Source organism: Phoca vitulina, unplaced genomic scaffold (genome assembly GCF_004348235.1).
Source record: "Phoca vitulina isolate PV1807 unplaced genomic scaffold, GSC_HSeal_1.0 scaffold7, whole genome shotgun sequence".
Lineage (NCBI taxonomy): Eukaryota > Metazoa > Chordata > Mammalia > Carnivora > Phocidae > Phoca > Phoca vitulina.
Genome location: NW_022589710.1, coordinates 56,896,048 through 56,911,307, shown reverse-complemented (window position 1 = coordinate 56,911,307; position 15,260 = coordinate 56,896,048). Strand labels below are relative to the sequence as shown.

The 15,260-nt window shown below is 43.5% G+C and overlaps 1 protein-coding gene across 3 annotated transcripts in view; it reads left to right on the top strand.

Moving 5' to 3' along the window:
* KCNK10 (potassium two pore domain channel subfamily K member 10) overlaps positions 1 to 15,260 on the top strand; it is a 134,175-nt gene that overhangs the window by 20,639 nt on the left and 98,276 nt on the right. For 2 of the 3 annotated variants that reach the window (XM_032405723.1, XM_032405721.1), the window contains exon 2: positions 12,180 to 12,302. The exons of the other annotated variant lie outside the window; for it this stretch is intronic. In XM_032405723.1, coding sequence (XP_032261614.1) covers positions 12,203 to 12,302 — 100 coding nt within the window. In that variant the 5' untranslated portion in view covers positions 12,180 to 12,202. The remainder of the gene's footprint in view (positions 1 to 12,179; positions 12,303 to 15,260) is intronic. 3 annotated transcript variants of the gene reach the window in all.

Here is a 15,260-nt window from a genome sequence, read left to right as displayed (position 1 = left end):
GTCTACAGAGGTCAAGTGACTTGCCTTTGACCAGACAGCAAAGAGGGACAAAGCACATCTTTGCATCCTTATCTGCTAGCCTCCATTATTCAACACTGTCTCTTAAGGTAATGCCAACAGGTGCTGGGGCCTGTTTTGAAACCCTTTCCCTTCCTTTGGGAAGAATTAATGAAGAGCTATAGCTCTGTAGAGCCTAGAGCATATTAGTTCTGAGATTCCAAACTAAATTTTATAATAGTATGGTGGATGTGGGTGTATATTCAGCCTCCTGGGGAAGACATCCATTCATTTGTTCAGTGAATATTTACTGCATGTCTTCTTTGTGCTCAGCAGTGTTCCAGGCCTGGGGATGCAGGATTGAACAACACAAAATCCCTGCCCTCCCAAAACATACCACCAGGCCAGACCTCTCAGTCTGTCTTGTAGACACTCAGGTCAACTTCCTCTGCATCGTAGAAATTTTTTTCAGATGCACATTTGACACATGAAGGAGTTTAAGCAATCTTATAATAAGGATGGAAATGAGGCCATTCTGGTGTTGCATTGCTCTGCAAAAAATGTGTAGTTTGATAAGTTTGTAGGGAATGGGTGTTGATCCTGCTGAAGGCAGCAACATTCTGTTAGAGAATTCAGTGATGTCGTAGAAGGCCTCAGAGCTGCTTAGTTTGTACTGGACTTTTTTTTTTTTTTTTAAGATTTATTTATTTTATTTTAGAGAGTGAGAGAGAAAGAGAGGTAGAGGGGGGAGGGGCGGAGAGAGAGAAAGAATCTCGAGCAGACTCCCCTCTGAGTGCAGAGCCCGACGTGGGGCTCGATCCCACAACCCAGAGACTAGACCCGAGCCGAAATCAAGAGTTGGACAGCCAACCGACTAAGCCACCCAAGTGCCCCTGAACTTCTATGAAGAATCTTTGTTCACTAGGACTGTGTGGCCTATGCATGTATCACTGGGAAGGGAGGAGAGTGTGAGTCTCCCCCATGATGACGTGTAAATTATCTCTGAGGAACTGCAAGAGGCCAAAATGTTAGGTACTTAAATACTCTGTCTTTCTCATTCTCTCTCTCTGGCAGATGGGAACTTCTTGCTACACATGATTCCCAAAGTGTCTAAATTTACATATCTTCTGAATAGGGGGAAATTGGGGCATCTGCTGGTTATGAGCCTGGCAGTCTCTTTGCTGCATCTGGGATGCTGGGGCAGACTGAGGCCAACAGACAGTAAAGGACGCCAGCCTAGGTCACAAAAGCTTAAGGAGGCAGCAGCCGGTTGGACTGGCTGGGTGTCCCCTGGGAACCCCGGGGGTGGGGTGGGGCTGCAAGAATCTCACCTGGGGTTTGAGACAGGGTTGCGGTGAGGTCACATTGCCATGCCAGTTTTCAGCTGAGTGGCTGGGAGAGACCTGTACGAGCCATCCTGCTAGTGGCTTCCAGAAGTTTCTGTTCTGTTTTAAACCAGGTCTGGTGATTGAGGAAACCCTGCCCAGTGGTACTGAGTGCTGATGAGGGTACCAGTGGCCCCACTGCCGGAGATGAGGGGTGTGTGATGAGAAGCTGTGTAAGAGCCCACGTTTGTCCCCCAGCTCTGCCACAGCAAGCCGCTGGTCTCAGGGGCTGACCTACCTCTCTGTGCCTTAGCGTCCCCATCGGAGATCCAGAAATGATGATAACACCCATCCCCTAGGGGCTGTGGGACTTATATGAGACAGTGGGCACAAAGAATAGAATGCAGTGCCTGGCACATAATTATCATAACTGATGATGACCATGGTACTGGTCACACCCGTTTACCAAGGGTTTTCTCTGCATCAGGCGCAGTACTTGGTGCTTAACACACATGATATACATTATTCTTCACTTTGCTGGTTCTTCCAAGTTAATATCCTGAAGTGTAGCCTCATGACCTGGACGCTTATGGCTTCCAAAGAATCTGCACATAGTGAGGGCTCCAGGGCTCTAATTTTTTTTTTTTTAAGATAACAGCTTTATGGAGATATAATTTACATAAGAAAATTTACCCATCTAAAATGTACAATTCAGTGTGGGTTTTTTTTTTTTTCCCCTACTATATTCACAGAGCTGTGCTACCATTACCACCATCTGATTTTGGAAGATTTTGTGACTCCAAAAGGAAACCTCATACCCATTAGCAGTCACTCCCTATTCCCCCCCAATCTCTCCCAGTCCTAGGCAACCACAATCTACTTTCTGTCTCCATGGATATGTCTATTTTGGACATTACATATAAATGGAATCATATAACATGTGGCTTTTTGTGACTGGCTTTTTTCACTTAGCATAATGTTCTCAAGGTTCACTCATTTTGTAGCATCCGTATCTACTTCTGAATGAAGAAATGGACAATGAGACAGGTAGTGTCAGTGCCATCTGGAAGATGAGGAAACCAAAGCTGAGGACGTGTATGGAGCTGCTCATGGCTGCCGCCACTTGAAAATGCTTGAGCTGGGGCTTGCACCCAGGTCTGTGTGGGTTCCAGGGCCATTTGCTGGCCTCTGATTAGGCCTCTGCGTCATGTTGAGCACCACGTCCAGGTAGAGCAGTGTGTCCCTCTAGGTGCATGTTACCTGGGCCTCAGACCTGGCCCTTTTCCTGGCCCCTCTTCCTTCATGGTTGAGGGTGTCCCTGCTCACTGGACTCTGATATTCTCCATCTACCTCCTGGAGGAGGATCTGGTTTCATGACTGCATACCCACAGGTGGCTTCTGTGACTTACGTTGGCTAATCTAAGTCTTTTTATTTTTTTAATTCTTTGTTTACATTCAATTTAGTTAACATATACTATTAGTTTCAGGGGTAGAATTTAGTGATTCATCAGTTGCATGTAACACCCAATGCTCATTATATCCAGTGCCCTCCTTAATGCCCATCACCCAGTTATCCCTTCCCCCACCCACCTCTCCTCTAGCAACTTTCAGTTTGTTTCCTAGAGTTCAGAGTCTTTTATGGTTTGCCTCCCTTTCTATTTTCATCTTACTTTATTTTTCCTCCTTTTCCCCTGTGTTCATCTGTTTTGTTTCTTAAATTCCAGATATGAGTGAAATCATACGGTATTTGTCTTTCTCTGACTGCCTTATTTCGCTTAGCATAATACCTACTAGTTCCATCCATGTTGTTGCAGATGGCAAGTTTTCATTCTTTTTGATGGCTGAGTAATATTCCATTGTAGACATATACCACATCGTCTTTATCCATTCATCTGTTGATGGACATCTGGGCTCTTTCCATCATTTGGCTATTGTGGACATTGCTGCTATGAACATTGGGTTGCATGTGCCCCTTTGAATCACTATGTTTGTATCTTTTGGATAATTACCTAGTAGTGTAATTCCTGAGTTGTAGGGTAGCTGTATTTTTAACTTTTTGAGGAATCTTCAGACTGTTTTCCACAGGGGCTGTACCAGTTTGCATTCCCACCAACAATGTAAGAGGGTTCCCCTTTCTCTGCATCCTCGCCAACATCTGTTGTTTCCTGAATTGTTCATTTTAGCCATTCTGACTGGTGTGAGGTGGTATCTCATTGAGGTTTTGATTTGTATTTCCCTGATGCCGAGTGATGTTGAGCATTTTTTCATGTGTCTGTTGGTCATTTGGATGTCTTCTTTGGAGAAGTGTCTGTTCATGTCTTTTGCCCATTTCTTGACTGGATTTTTTGTTTTTTTGGGTGTTGAGTTTCATAAGTTCTTTATAGATTTTTGGATACTAGCCCTTTATCTGATAAGACATTTGCAAATATCTTTTCCCATTCCGTACATTGCCTTTTAGTTTTGTTGACTGTTTCCTTTGATGTGCAGAAGCTTTTTATCTTTATGAAGTCAGTTCTTTTGTCCATTTCTCAAGGGTTGTGGCATGAACTGTGAAAGCTGTAGAAATCAAGATGAAGAGAGAAATATATTTTCTGTGTTCAAAGCCTAGCAGTCCACTCACCCGATGTGAAAGAGGAAATGTCTTTCTTGCCTTATCTTTAATAATAGATTGTAATTGACCACTTCAAGGTGTGAACTGGCTTCCCTCTCCTGACCCCAGGACTTTTCCTGAGACATAAGTTGCAGTGTACATTCCTCAGTTGCTGTGACAGTGTTGGAGGTGCTGGGCATCGGTGCTTGTGGAAGGGAAGACCCAGCACCAGCCGGCTCTTGGGTAGGCATGTGTGTCTTCATTGTATGTTCATCGGGGACCTACCTAGTCAATGATGGTGAGTCAGCATATCCTATGAAGTGCTAGAGTCCCTAGATTTTCCAAAAACTGCTTCTGTCCTGCTGTTTTCTTACATGCTATTTTAGGGAAAAGGCCCCATTTGATCATTAAAAATGCAAATCAGATTTCCATCTTGCTTCTACCAAAGAAGGAAAATAACCTTATGTACTGCCTCTAGGTTCCCTTAGAAACATCATTAAACCTTATTTTGACTTAAAACTAGTGGGGATTGGTCTATGAATTAGTTAATTAGCTGAAAGTACATGAAGACCCCAGGACTTAGGTAATGGTTATATGCTTGTTTTGTAGGTTTCTCATGGAAGTGGCCCATTCCTGGTCTCAGTTAATGTGAGACCCTCAGTGTCAGCCCTGTATAGCATAGCAGACATGCCAGGGCCCATCCTTACTCCTGCACTCTTACCCCTTCAGTGCAAACTGGCTGACTTCTGACTGCCATTTCTTGCATCTTCTCCTGTTTTCTTAACATTGCCTCCTTTGCTGCTTCCATGGAAGGCAGAAAGTGCAGGGAAATTAGCACATCCCAAGAACATTCCTCAACCGATGACTGATGAGAGATGATGTATAAATACCCCAGTTCCCTCAGCCTTGGGTGGGATAACTCAGGAATGTTTTGCATGGGGTCTTAGTTTCTCCAAGGGGAAAAATTCCATTCTCCCCACAGTGAAAGCTAGCTTGATATTGCACCTTTTATTGGTTATCTTGGCTGCTTTCCAATCTCCTCTCTCTTTTCCACGCCCCCCCTCCCCCACCAGTGCTTTCTTTACCTTCCAAACAACTACAGTGTTTAACGTCCTTATCTTAGGATCAGCTTCTTGGGGAAACCACATTAAGACATATGGTAAAGTTTCACCCTTCCCTTGCTTCTCTGCTTTATTCTGCACCCCACTAGCTTTGAGAGGGTTCCGTATGTTGCCCCTCCCCCCCTCCCCCCCGCAGGCTAGTGGCTCTCAGGGGATACGATTTACAGCTAATCAGCAGCTTTTTCTGCAAGACATCTTCAGCACAAATCCTGGTGCTGATGAGTAATCCATAAAGCATGAAAAGAGAGGTTAAGGCTTGATGAGACTCATCTCAGCCTCATCAAACCATTCTGTTTCCATAATTCTCCTTCTCGGAAGATGGCAAAATGGAGTACAGTTGGTTCTTATTATTTGCAGAGGTTATGTTCTATAAAGTCTCTGCGGATACTGAGTTAGTGAATACTGAACTGTTGCTTCTAGAGGAAAGACAGGGTTAGGTTCCTGAGAGCCCCTGGTCACATTTTTATCCACTGATCACTACATAACCTCGTTTTATGTGTGTTTCTGTTTAAAGACATTTTATTTAATAAATATTGCCGATTCATTAACATTGAACCCACGGCAACAGCACTGTAGCTTGTGCCTACTGGAGGCTTACCTAGCACACATATTTTCTCCATAAGGCAATCACAACCTGGCACTTAAGAGCACTAGAAAGCACTTCAGCACCATGCTTGAGTGCTATTTTAAACAATGAAATGCCCAGCAAAAAGCAAAAATATGTGAAAAATATGGCACTAAATAGATCACGAAAAGGACACTTGCTTACAGTATCAGAGCCACAACAGGAAGGCAGTGCGTGGCTTTGTTCGACCGCAGCTGGGAACGTGTGTGTTGGATGACTGAGATGTTTTGCTCCTCTGCACATGTCCTCAAGTGACTGCGAAAGTCCTGTGAGTATTGTTTCTGGGTTACAAATAAATTTTAGCAAGTAGAAGAATTTGCATATGTGGAATCTGTGAATAAGGGCCGATTGTCTTTTTCACTCCAGCACATGAAGACTTTATTTCAATTCAGTATATTTATTAAACACATGTGCCAGGCTCTGTGACGGGTTCTGAGATATTAATTAGATGTTCTTTGCCCCCCCTTTTAAAAAGATTTTATTTATTTACTTTAGAGAGAGAGAGAGACATACAACATGAGTGGAAAGGGCAGAGAGAGAGACAGAGAGAGCGAGAGAGAGAATCTCAAGCAGACTCCACACTGGGTGTAGAGCCCAGTGTGGGGCTCAATCCCAGGACCCTGAGATTGTGACCTGAACTGAAACCAAGAGTCGGATGCTTAACCAACAACCAACTGTGCCACCCAGGCACCCTAGATGTTCCTTGCTCTTAAGGAGTTTCCATACTGGTGGCATGGGGGATTAAAACTATGACACTAGATGAATACATACTCCAGAGGAGAGAGACCCAGTTCTGTGGGAATATGGAGGAAGGAGTTGAGAGTAACTCAGGATGGAATTCTCAGTGGGGGGAGAGTTTTAGATAGTCTTGAGAGACATTTTGAGCGTTTCCTACATCACTGAGAAAAAAGGAAGTAATTGGTCAGAACGACCTCATTTCCCCCCACCCCAACTCTGCCAGACTACCTACATCTGCACCCACTGCCCCGCCTTTATTCCTCAGTGGATGAAGTGCGTCTGCTCCTCCCATGTATGCTGGGGACCCCACCACGTATGCTCTTTTGGCCTCCTCCCTTCTCCCAAACCATCACCCTCTCCCCCTCTACTTGAATCTTCCCACTAGTGTGTGAACACACTTCAGTATCTTCCAGCATTGTTCCACATTCCCTGTGGCCGCCAGCTAATTCCTTTACGCCCTTCACAGCCAAATGGCTGGAAAGAGTTGTCTGGAATCATGGTCTCTACTTTCCCACCCCACCACCTTTCTAAGCCACCTCTTCACAGGGGCTGTTCTGACTGAGGTCACCAGTAGCCATTGCACTCCCCTGTCTGTTCTTGTATCTTAAGTATCAATTAGGATGCTTTAGCTGCATGTGGCAGAATGTCCCATTCAAAGAAGCTTAGACAGCAAGGACATTTACTGTTAAATGAGTTATTTCTCACTGAGCAAGGGGCTGCCATTGTTGGCTCAGCTGTTTTGTAATGCCATCAAGGACCCAGGTTTGTCCAGCTTTCCGCCCTGCCTCCCTTCATCACATTGGCAAATGCTTCCCGGATGGTGGCAAGAGGGCTGCAGAAGCTCCAGCAAGGGTTATGTCATCTAAATGCAGGGAGGGAAGTGAAGGGGCTTTTCCTTATATTTCTCTTTTCATCAGGGAGGACTTTTCCCCCCTAGGAGCCCTATGGCATACTTCTCCTTACAACAAACCCTAAACCAGTCAGTGTTAAAGGGGAATGGTATTATCATTATTGGCTTGGACCAATTAAGAATTACTACCTGAACTTGTGAGTGGGGCCCATGTTCTTTAAACATGTTGCCATTTAACCAACATATGCATGAAATTGGGTGTGTTAGCAAGGTGGGGAGAGGGGCAGCATCGGCTGCATCTTCCTTGACACCTTGAGGCCTTTCAAACAGTTGACCCCTTCTTCCTTCTTAAAGCGTTTCGCTTCTATTGCTTGCTTTGTGACATTATTTCCTTGGAGGTTTTCCTTCAGTTGTCATGGCTGCTCTTCACTTTCCTGTTGGCTCCTTCTCTGGTGCTCTCCTTCCAAATGGCGGCATGCCCAAGCACTTGGACTTGTCCCCCTGGTCTCTGTCTGTTGTTCTCCCTTGGTGATGTCAGCAGCCCTAGTACCTCCCAAGTGTGTATCTCCAAATTTGCACATCCACCTGCCCCCTTGACATTTCTGCTCACCTGCCTAATGGCCCGCTCCAGCTCCAAAGATTGAAACAGGACTGTGGACTTCTATCCCAAACCTGCTTCTCCCCAAGATTTCCTCTTCTCAATAAATGGCACCACCATGGATAGATATAATTGCTCAAACAAAAATCTAGGCATGATGCATGGGTGAATCCTTTCTTTTCTGCCCCTTGACACTTCACATCCATTCATCAATAAGTCATGCCAACCGTGACTTCTAAAATGTACCCAGGACATGTTCCTGCCACTTTAGTCCGATGCATCTTCTTAGCTGGATGGCTGACATAGCCTTTTTATTGCTTTCCCTCCTGTTCTCCAAAATCCGTTCCTCACAGGGCAACCAAAATGATCTTTAAACACGTAAATCAGATCCTATCATACCCACAGCTTACAATTTGCAAATAGTGCCCCTGTCCCCCTGGCATTAACTGTGAGCTTCTGATGCTTGCTTGCAAAGCCCTGTGTGAGGGCTGTTGCTTACTTCCTCTCTAAATCTCATCTAGAGTCTAGCCCTCCCTAGGTTTATTTCTTTATTTCTTTTTTTAAAGATTTTATTTATTTATTTGAGAGAGAGAAAAAGAGAGAGAGAGCGAGCCCATGCACATGCAAGCAGGGGGAGGGGCAGAAGGAGAAGCAGACTCCCTGCTGAGTGAGGAGTCCAGTGAGGGATTCAATCCCACTGAGATCCCCCTGAGATCATGACCTGAGCCAAAGTCAGACGCTTAACCAATGCTTAACCAACTGAGTCACCCAGGCGCCTGTAGGCTTATTTCTGTTCCTTGAATAAACCAGTCCCTTCTTATCCTAACCTCTGTAGGACCTTTTATTCTCCTGAAATTCTCTCCCATCGGATCTTCATGTGACTTGTTCCTCCTCACCTCTGACACCTTGGTCCAAATGTCATCTCCTCAGAGATGCTTTTCTTTTCTATTTTTTTTTAATTTTATTTTATTATGTTACGTTAATCACCATACATTACATCATTAGTTTTTGATGTAGTGTTCCATGATTCATTGTTTGCGTATAACACCCAGTGCTCCATTCAATACGTGCCCTCTTTAAAACCCATCACCAGGCTAGCCCATCCTCCCATCCTCCTCCCCTCTAGAACCCTCAGTTTGTTTCTCAGAGTCCACAGTCTCTCAGAGATGCTTTTCTGTCCACCCACTTGTGCAGGTCACACTCTGTCAGCACACTGTTGTCTTTGTTTGCAACGTGCCTGTCACTCACTGAAAATGTTTTCTGTTTATTAATTTAGTAAGCTAAAACTAAATTAATAAATTTAAAACTCTAAGATGGCATCTCCATGAAATCAAGGGAAGAGAAAGTTTTAAGAAGGGACTCTTCATTGGCAAAGTTAAATGCTCTACAAAGACTGAAGAAGACCAGGATGATGATGTGGTAAGGACAGTGAGAACTAATGTTTATTGTTACTATTCATTAACACTGAGCTAGTAGAGGGGCAGGCATTTTGCATACATTATCTTATTTAATCCTGGCAGTGTGTCTGTTGTCGGGGAATGTCATCATTCCCATTTTACACAGGAGAACAATGAGGTTTAGGGAGCTCAGGTGCAGTGTCTGGCATACTGTAGCTTTCAATTAATGTTTGCTGTGTGAGTAAATGAATTTCACCAAGGTCCTGGAGCGGGCAAATGGTACAGTTGAGTGTCTAACCCAGGTCTGAGTAGAACCAAAGTCCATGTTTATGAACAACTGGACTATATTTCCTCAGATGATGATTGAAATACCGAATTACCTCTTAACAGATTGAGAAAGAGAAGTATAATGTAGGATAGGTGATTTTTATTTATTTTGAAATCATGATAAGTAAAATTAATTTTGAGACCAACAGCCTTCTGAATTTTGGATTCCATCAAATCTTTTGAAGGGACAAATGAGTTCTTTCTTTCTTTCTTTTTTTTTTTTTTTTTAAGTAGGCTGCATGCCAAGCATGGAGCCCAATGCGGGGCTTGAACTCACGACCCCGAGATCAAGACCTGAGCCGAGATTAAGAGTCAGACGCCCAACCAACTGAGCCACCCAGGCGACCCAGGATAGATGAGTTCTGTAAAAGTGTTAGTGATGAACCCAGATTGAGTGATTTCTTTATTAATATACCCTGAGGATGAATTCTAATGATAAATCCAGGTTCATTATGCAGGAAAACTGTTAAAGCTTGGTCTTTGGGATGAGTGCAGTAAGAATCCCACTTGGATGATGCTGTGGGTGAGCTATCTGGAACCAAGTTCATGTTTGACATGCAAGTAGAGCACCCGGTGTTAGATGCCTTCTGGATGTGTTGGTTTCGGTTTATTCCATGATGAGACACATGCTCGGCACACTTGTAGGCTGATGGAGACTTCACAGAACATCAAGGACGTAGTCTTTGCCCTTGCTGAGTTCTTGCTGAGTTCACATTCTGATTGGGGTGCTGAAACATGCCTGTGGACGAAAGCAAGATCGCAGGTAAAACCTGTTAATTGAATGAATGAAGAATGTGCGTACAAGATGGATTGGAATAAGAAATGGAAGGAGCAGATGGTTTTGAACTTCCATTATTCAGGGGTGTGAGTGTTCATGGACTGGTGGAAGGAAAGGGGAGGGAGAATGGTTTAGGCACAGGTAAGCTGTGCCCATTTGCGTGATTTGCCCAAGGGGCAGAAAGGGTGGAGCCCCCTGCCCAGGAATCAGAGGGCTTGGAAAGACGATTAGAGAAATAACTGTCAGAGGAGGAAGTGAGATGTGGCTGGTTGTGTGGAGCTACTTGGGGTTTCCCAGACCTGATGTGACTTGAAGGGATGTTTATAAAGGATAAATCTTGCAGTAGGTGTGGGGCATTTGAGAGCAAACCAGATTCAAACTGGAAATACTAGTTAGGGCAAGGTTTCTAAACATCAGCCTTTCCTGTGCCACCTTTGCTTTAAAATGTTTGTGGCCATATTTAAATACACCTATAACACTACTTAATTTGCTTTTTTTCTTTAAGTTGATTTAACTTTTAAAAACTTAAATAGGGACGCCTGGGTGGCTCAGTCGGTTAAGCAGCTGCCTTTGGCTCAGGTCATGATCCCGGGGTCCTGGGATGGAGCCCCACATTGGGCTCCCTGCTCAGCAGAGAGTCCACTTCTCCCTCTGCCCCTCCCCCTGCTTGTGCTCGCTCTCTGTTTCTCTCTCTCTCTCTGAGATAATAAATAAATAAATAAATAAATAAATAAATAAATAAATAAAATCTTTAAATAAAACTTAAATAAATTTAGCTTTGCCTTAAGCAATATCTACCCACTATTTAGTTCCATTTTTCTTTAAATTGACCCCTTATTTTAAAAACTGAAATAAATTTAGCCTTACCCTAAGCAATGGTATCTACGAAATCCTAGGTATTCTGCACTACTTCTGTTTTGCCTAGTGCTCATTAAAATAAACCCACGGCCATTAAAAAATGTTTCATCTGCATGTCACCTAATGCCATCTTGTGTACCACCAATGGGTCCTGTACTACACTCTTGGGAACACTCAGAGCACTGTTACAGCTCTCCGGTTGTGACATGATGAATTGAGTGAATGGGTTCAGCTGCATTCATTAAATACTTACCATGTGCAAACCACTGTGTCAGAGGAGATGAAAATAGGAAGTATATGCAGTCTTTGCTCTTAATGGATTTGGAGCGAGGCAGCAGGAGAATGGCACACTGGTAAGAAGGTGAGATGTAGGCTTGATGAGGCCAATTCCAGCTGTTGGAGCAGCTCTCATTATGTCACTGGACAGCAGCTCTGTCCTGGGCAGTGGAGTGAACTTCATCTATGGAATCGGGGCTGGTAAGCTCTCCTTAATTCCAGTTCACTTCAGCAAGTCCTTGCCATAGACTCCATGATGCTTTTGCAGATATGAAGGAGAGTACAGTGTTTGAGTGAGTGATATACCAGAAAATGAAGTGTGAAGTGGTGGGGGTGGGTGGGAGGGTGGGGAACAGAATGGGGTGAGGACCTCAAGAGAGATGCAGTGAGTGTATGCTCAGGGCTTAGGAGAGAGGATGAGCTCATAGCCAGCTCTGGGGATCACGGAAGACTTTCTGGAAGACCTGGCATTTCAGATGGACTTTGAAGGATGAAATGATGTAAAAGGCATTGATGGAGAGGGTCCAGCAGAGGGAAGGACATCCACAAGGCACCAAAGAGGGAAATGGAGGCCCTTGCTTGGAAGAAGAGCAAGTATCCAGTTGTCCTGGGGGAATGTGGGAAGATGAAGGTGGAAAAGAAGGCTGGGATCTTGTGGCCACTCTAGACTCTGGGCTGAGTGTGGATTTATTTCCATAGGCAATCAAGAGACCTTGACGGCTATGACATGGGACGTGTTGCACTTTATGAAACCACTAATGGATATGAATCCACATCCAGTGGATGATGATGAGGAAGAACAGCAAGCTGGGGACTATCAGGGTAATCTGGGTGACAAATAATGAGATCCTGAATGGTCACGTGACAGAGTTCTGGGCTAGAGGGACCAATGAGGGAGTGAAGAAGAAAGATCTAAACAGAGGGTCAGTGCAGAGGTCTGGGGAGCGACCAGCCAGCAGCACAGGGGAGTCAGTCCTTTCTCTTAAATCACAAGAGGATGGTGGTGTCATCCAGGAGGTATGGAATACTGGGGAATGTTGATTGTATGTAGGGGAAATAAGATAATGGTTATAGTTCTAGCATCTGTGGGTGAGGGTGAGCAGGCATCTTACAGGTAATTTTCTTGCTGGGAAGGAGCAGAAGCAGTCCAGGCTCTGTTAATTCCTTTTCTTTTGTCTTTAAGTATACACAAGGATAAATAGCTGTATAATTTCCATGTGGGCTTGCAAGCTCGAGAGGCATTTATGTTGCACTGAAAATGGACATTATTGTTCTTGACTTGTACAAGGGTACCATGTCCTGGGAAATTGGCCTACAGTAGACTGTGAAAAGTCATTTGAGTGACTTGTTTTTACACATAGTCCTTTCCCCTGCAATATCGCTCTGTGGAGGGACACTTACATAACAGGATTCTTCTATTCCAACTCCTGTTTTCCACTTGATATGGACGTGACATCCAGTAGCTGTGGATGCAATTTGGCTTCTACACAGAGAGGAATCTAATTTGAATACTTTTAAGCAAACAGCAGACGAAGACTTAAAAAGAGGGGCGTCTGAAATGTGACTTGCCACTGCACAGCAAAGAGAAGGATGATCCTCTGTTGCTGGTGGCACCTGTCCCCTGAAATTTTCCTGGAGCACCATCTAAATTTATGAATCTCCCAAATCCATCTATTTTCATTTAGTCTCTGCTCGTATAGTTCTTGTTCTTTTATCTATCTATTTTATATAATGCCTAACTCTGTAGTATCTGAGGCGAAATGCACCAATTTTTAATTGCAATGAAGAGGGCAAAGCAGCTCTTCGGAGCCGCTCTGGGCAGGAAGTGGAGGCGAATTCTTCTAACGGGAACTTCTTTGGGGACTGTGACTCACTCGCCTGCATCCCCATCACCATGCAGGGATTGGTTGAGTTCCAGCAAATCTATAGCCAATTTAGGGGTACAAAAGAAAGGAGAAGGCTCTGTTAGGCAGATCCGTGTTCCCAGTTATCAAAGACGCCAACGCCGTCTCCTAGCTAATAGGAACCCAAAGTGAGTGTGCCCTGCAGATGCTGCCAGATGCTTCTGAAGGGGCACCTTACATTTTATGGTCCCAGATACTGCACACTTAAAAATAGTGTCTACCTGAAGACTGGCTATTAGGTAGACACGAAACTTTTGGAATCTGTTACTGTATCTAGGTTTCCATTTTGCTGAAGAGGCTACACATGTACGAAATGTTCAGAGTGAAGTTTATTCTTTTAAATGAATTTAAGTGGAAGGTTTGGTGAAATGATGTATTTAACTTTTAGCATGATTTTCCTCCTGCATCAAATTTTCTTTTTAAATGACAGAACCTCGTTATAATGTGGCCGTAAAGGAATGCATTCCTTCATGTATCTATTTATTCATCCAACAAATATTTATTTACTGTCTGCCAGGCTCTGTGCAGGACTCTTGCAAATAAGGATGAGAACCATGTACTTTTAACTGTTTCCCAAGGGAAATGTTCTATTGTACTACATTAATTCTAAGATGCATTATTCTCATTACACATCTGAAATCAGAATGTGTCTTTCTACCAATGATATGTAATCATTTAGTTGGCAATATTAATTTTTTGGAAGTACATAAAATGATGATGCATTTTGTAATTGATGGTGGATTGTATTTTATAGGAAATATGTGCATAATACTATTATTGGTACCACGCTTTGACCCATATTATGGCCCCATTTGGGGTTCAGTACCAAGGTTAAGCCTCTAGTTTTAGGCACTGGGGTTGGTCCAGGGATGCCAGAACTCAGATGCCCAGATGTCCAGATTAGGAGAAAAGTTGGTCAGAAGGCAGACCGAGAGCCAGTGGTTCAAGCTTTATAGGCAGTGACAGCAGGGTGGACAGAAATTCTCTAAAGCCTCACCTCTCTGCATCTTCTCTCCCTCTCTGCTCTGCTGCATAAACTCAGGCAGTGTGACTCTGCCAGACAGCAGAGCGAATGAGCAGGAAGAATGAGAAATGAATGGCATTAGGACTGTATTGTCGGAGAATGGAGAGTAGCATCAGTGCGAGGACCTGGTGATAACGTGAACAGCGAAGTTACCATGATGGCGCCATCCACTTATTGAGTGTCCTACTCTTGCCCATTTCAAAAACACCATTTTCCAGCTTTATTGAACTTTGTTAATTATAATTGACAAATAAAATTGGAATATATTTAAATCGTAAATATATTTAAAGTGCACAATGTGATGATTTGACATATGTATTCATTGTGAAAAGATTTCCACTACTGAGTTAATTGAGACATCCATCACCTCACATATTTACCTTTTTTTTTTGTAAGAACACTTAAGTTCTACTTTCTTAGTAAATTTCAGCTGCGCAATATAGTATGATTGACTGCAGTCACCATGTTATCCATTAGATCCTCAGACCTTACTTATCTGATAGCCTTTTGCTAGTGTCTGCCTATCTCCTCTAGCCTCTGCTCTGACAACTACCATTCTACTCTGTTTTGAGTTTGACTTTTTTAAAAAAAGATTCCACATATAAGTGATACCATGCAATATTTCTCTTTCTCTGGCTTATTTCACTTAGCATAATGCTTTCCAGTTTCATCCATGTTGTTGCAAATGGCAGAATATCCTTCTTTTTAAAGGCTGACTAGTATTCCATTGTGTGCATATCTATATACCTGTATATCTATAAATCACATTTTCTTTATCTATTTATCCATTGATGGGCGCTTAGGTTGTTTCCATACCATGGCTATTGTGAATAATGCTGCAAGATAGTGATT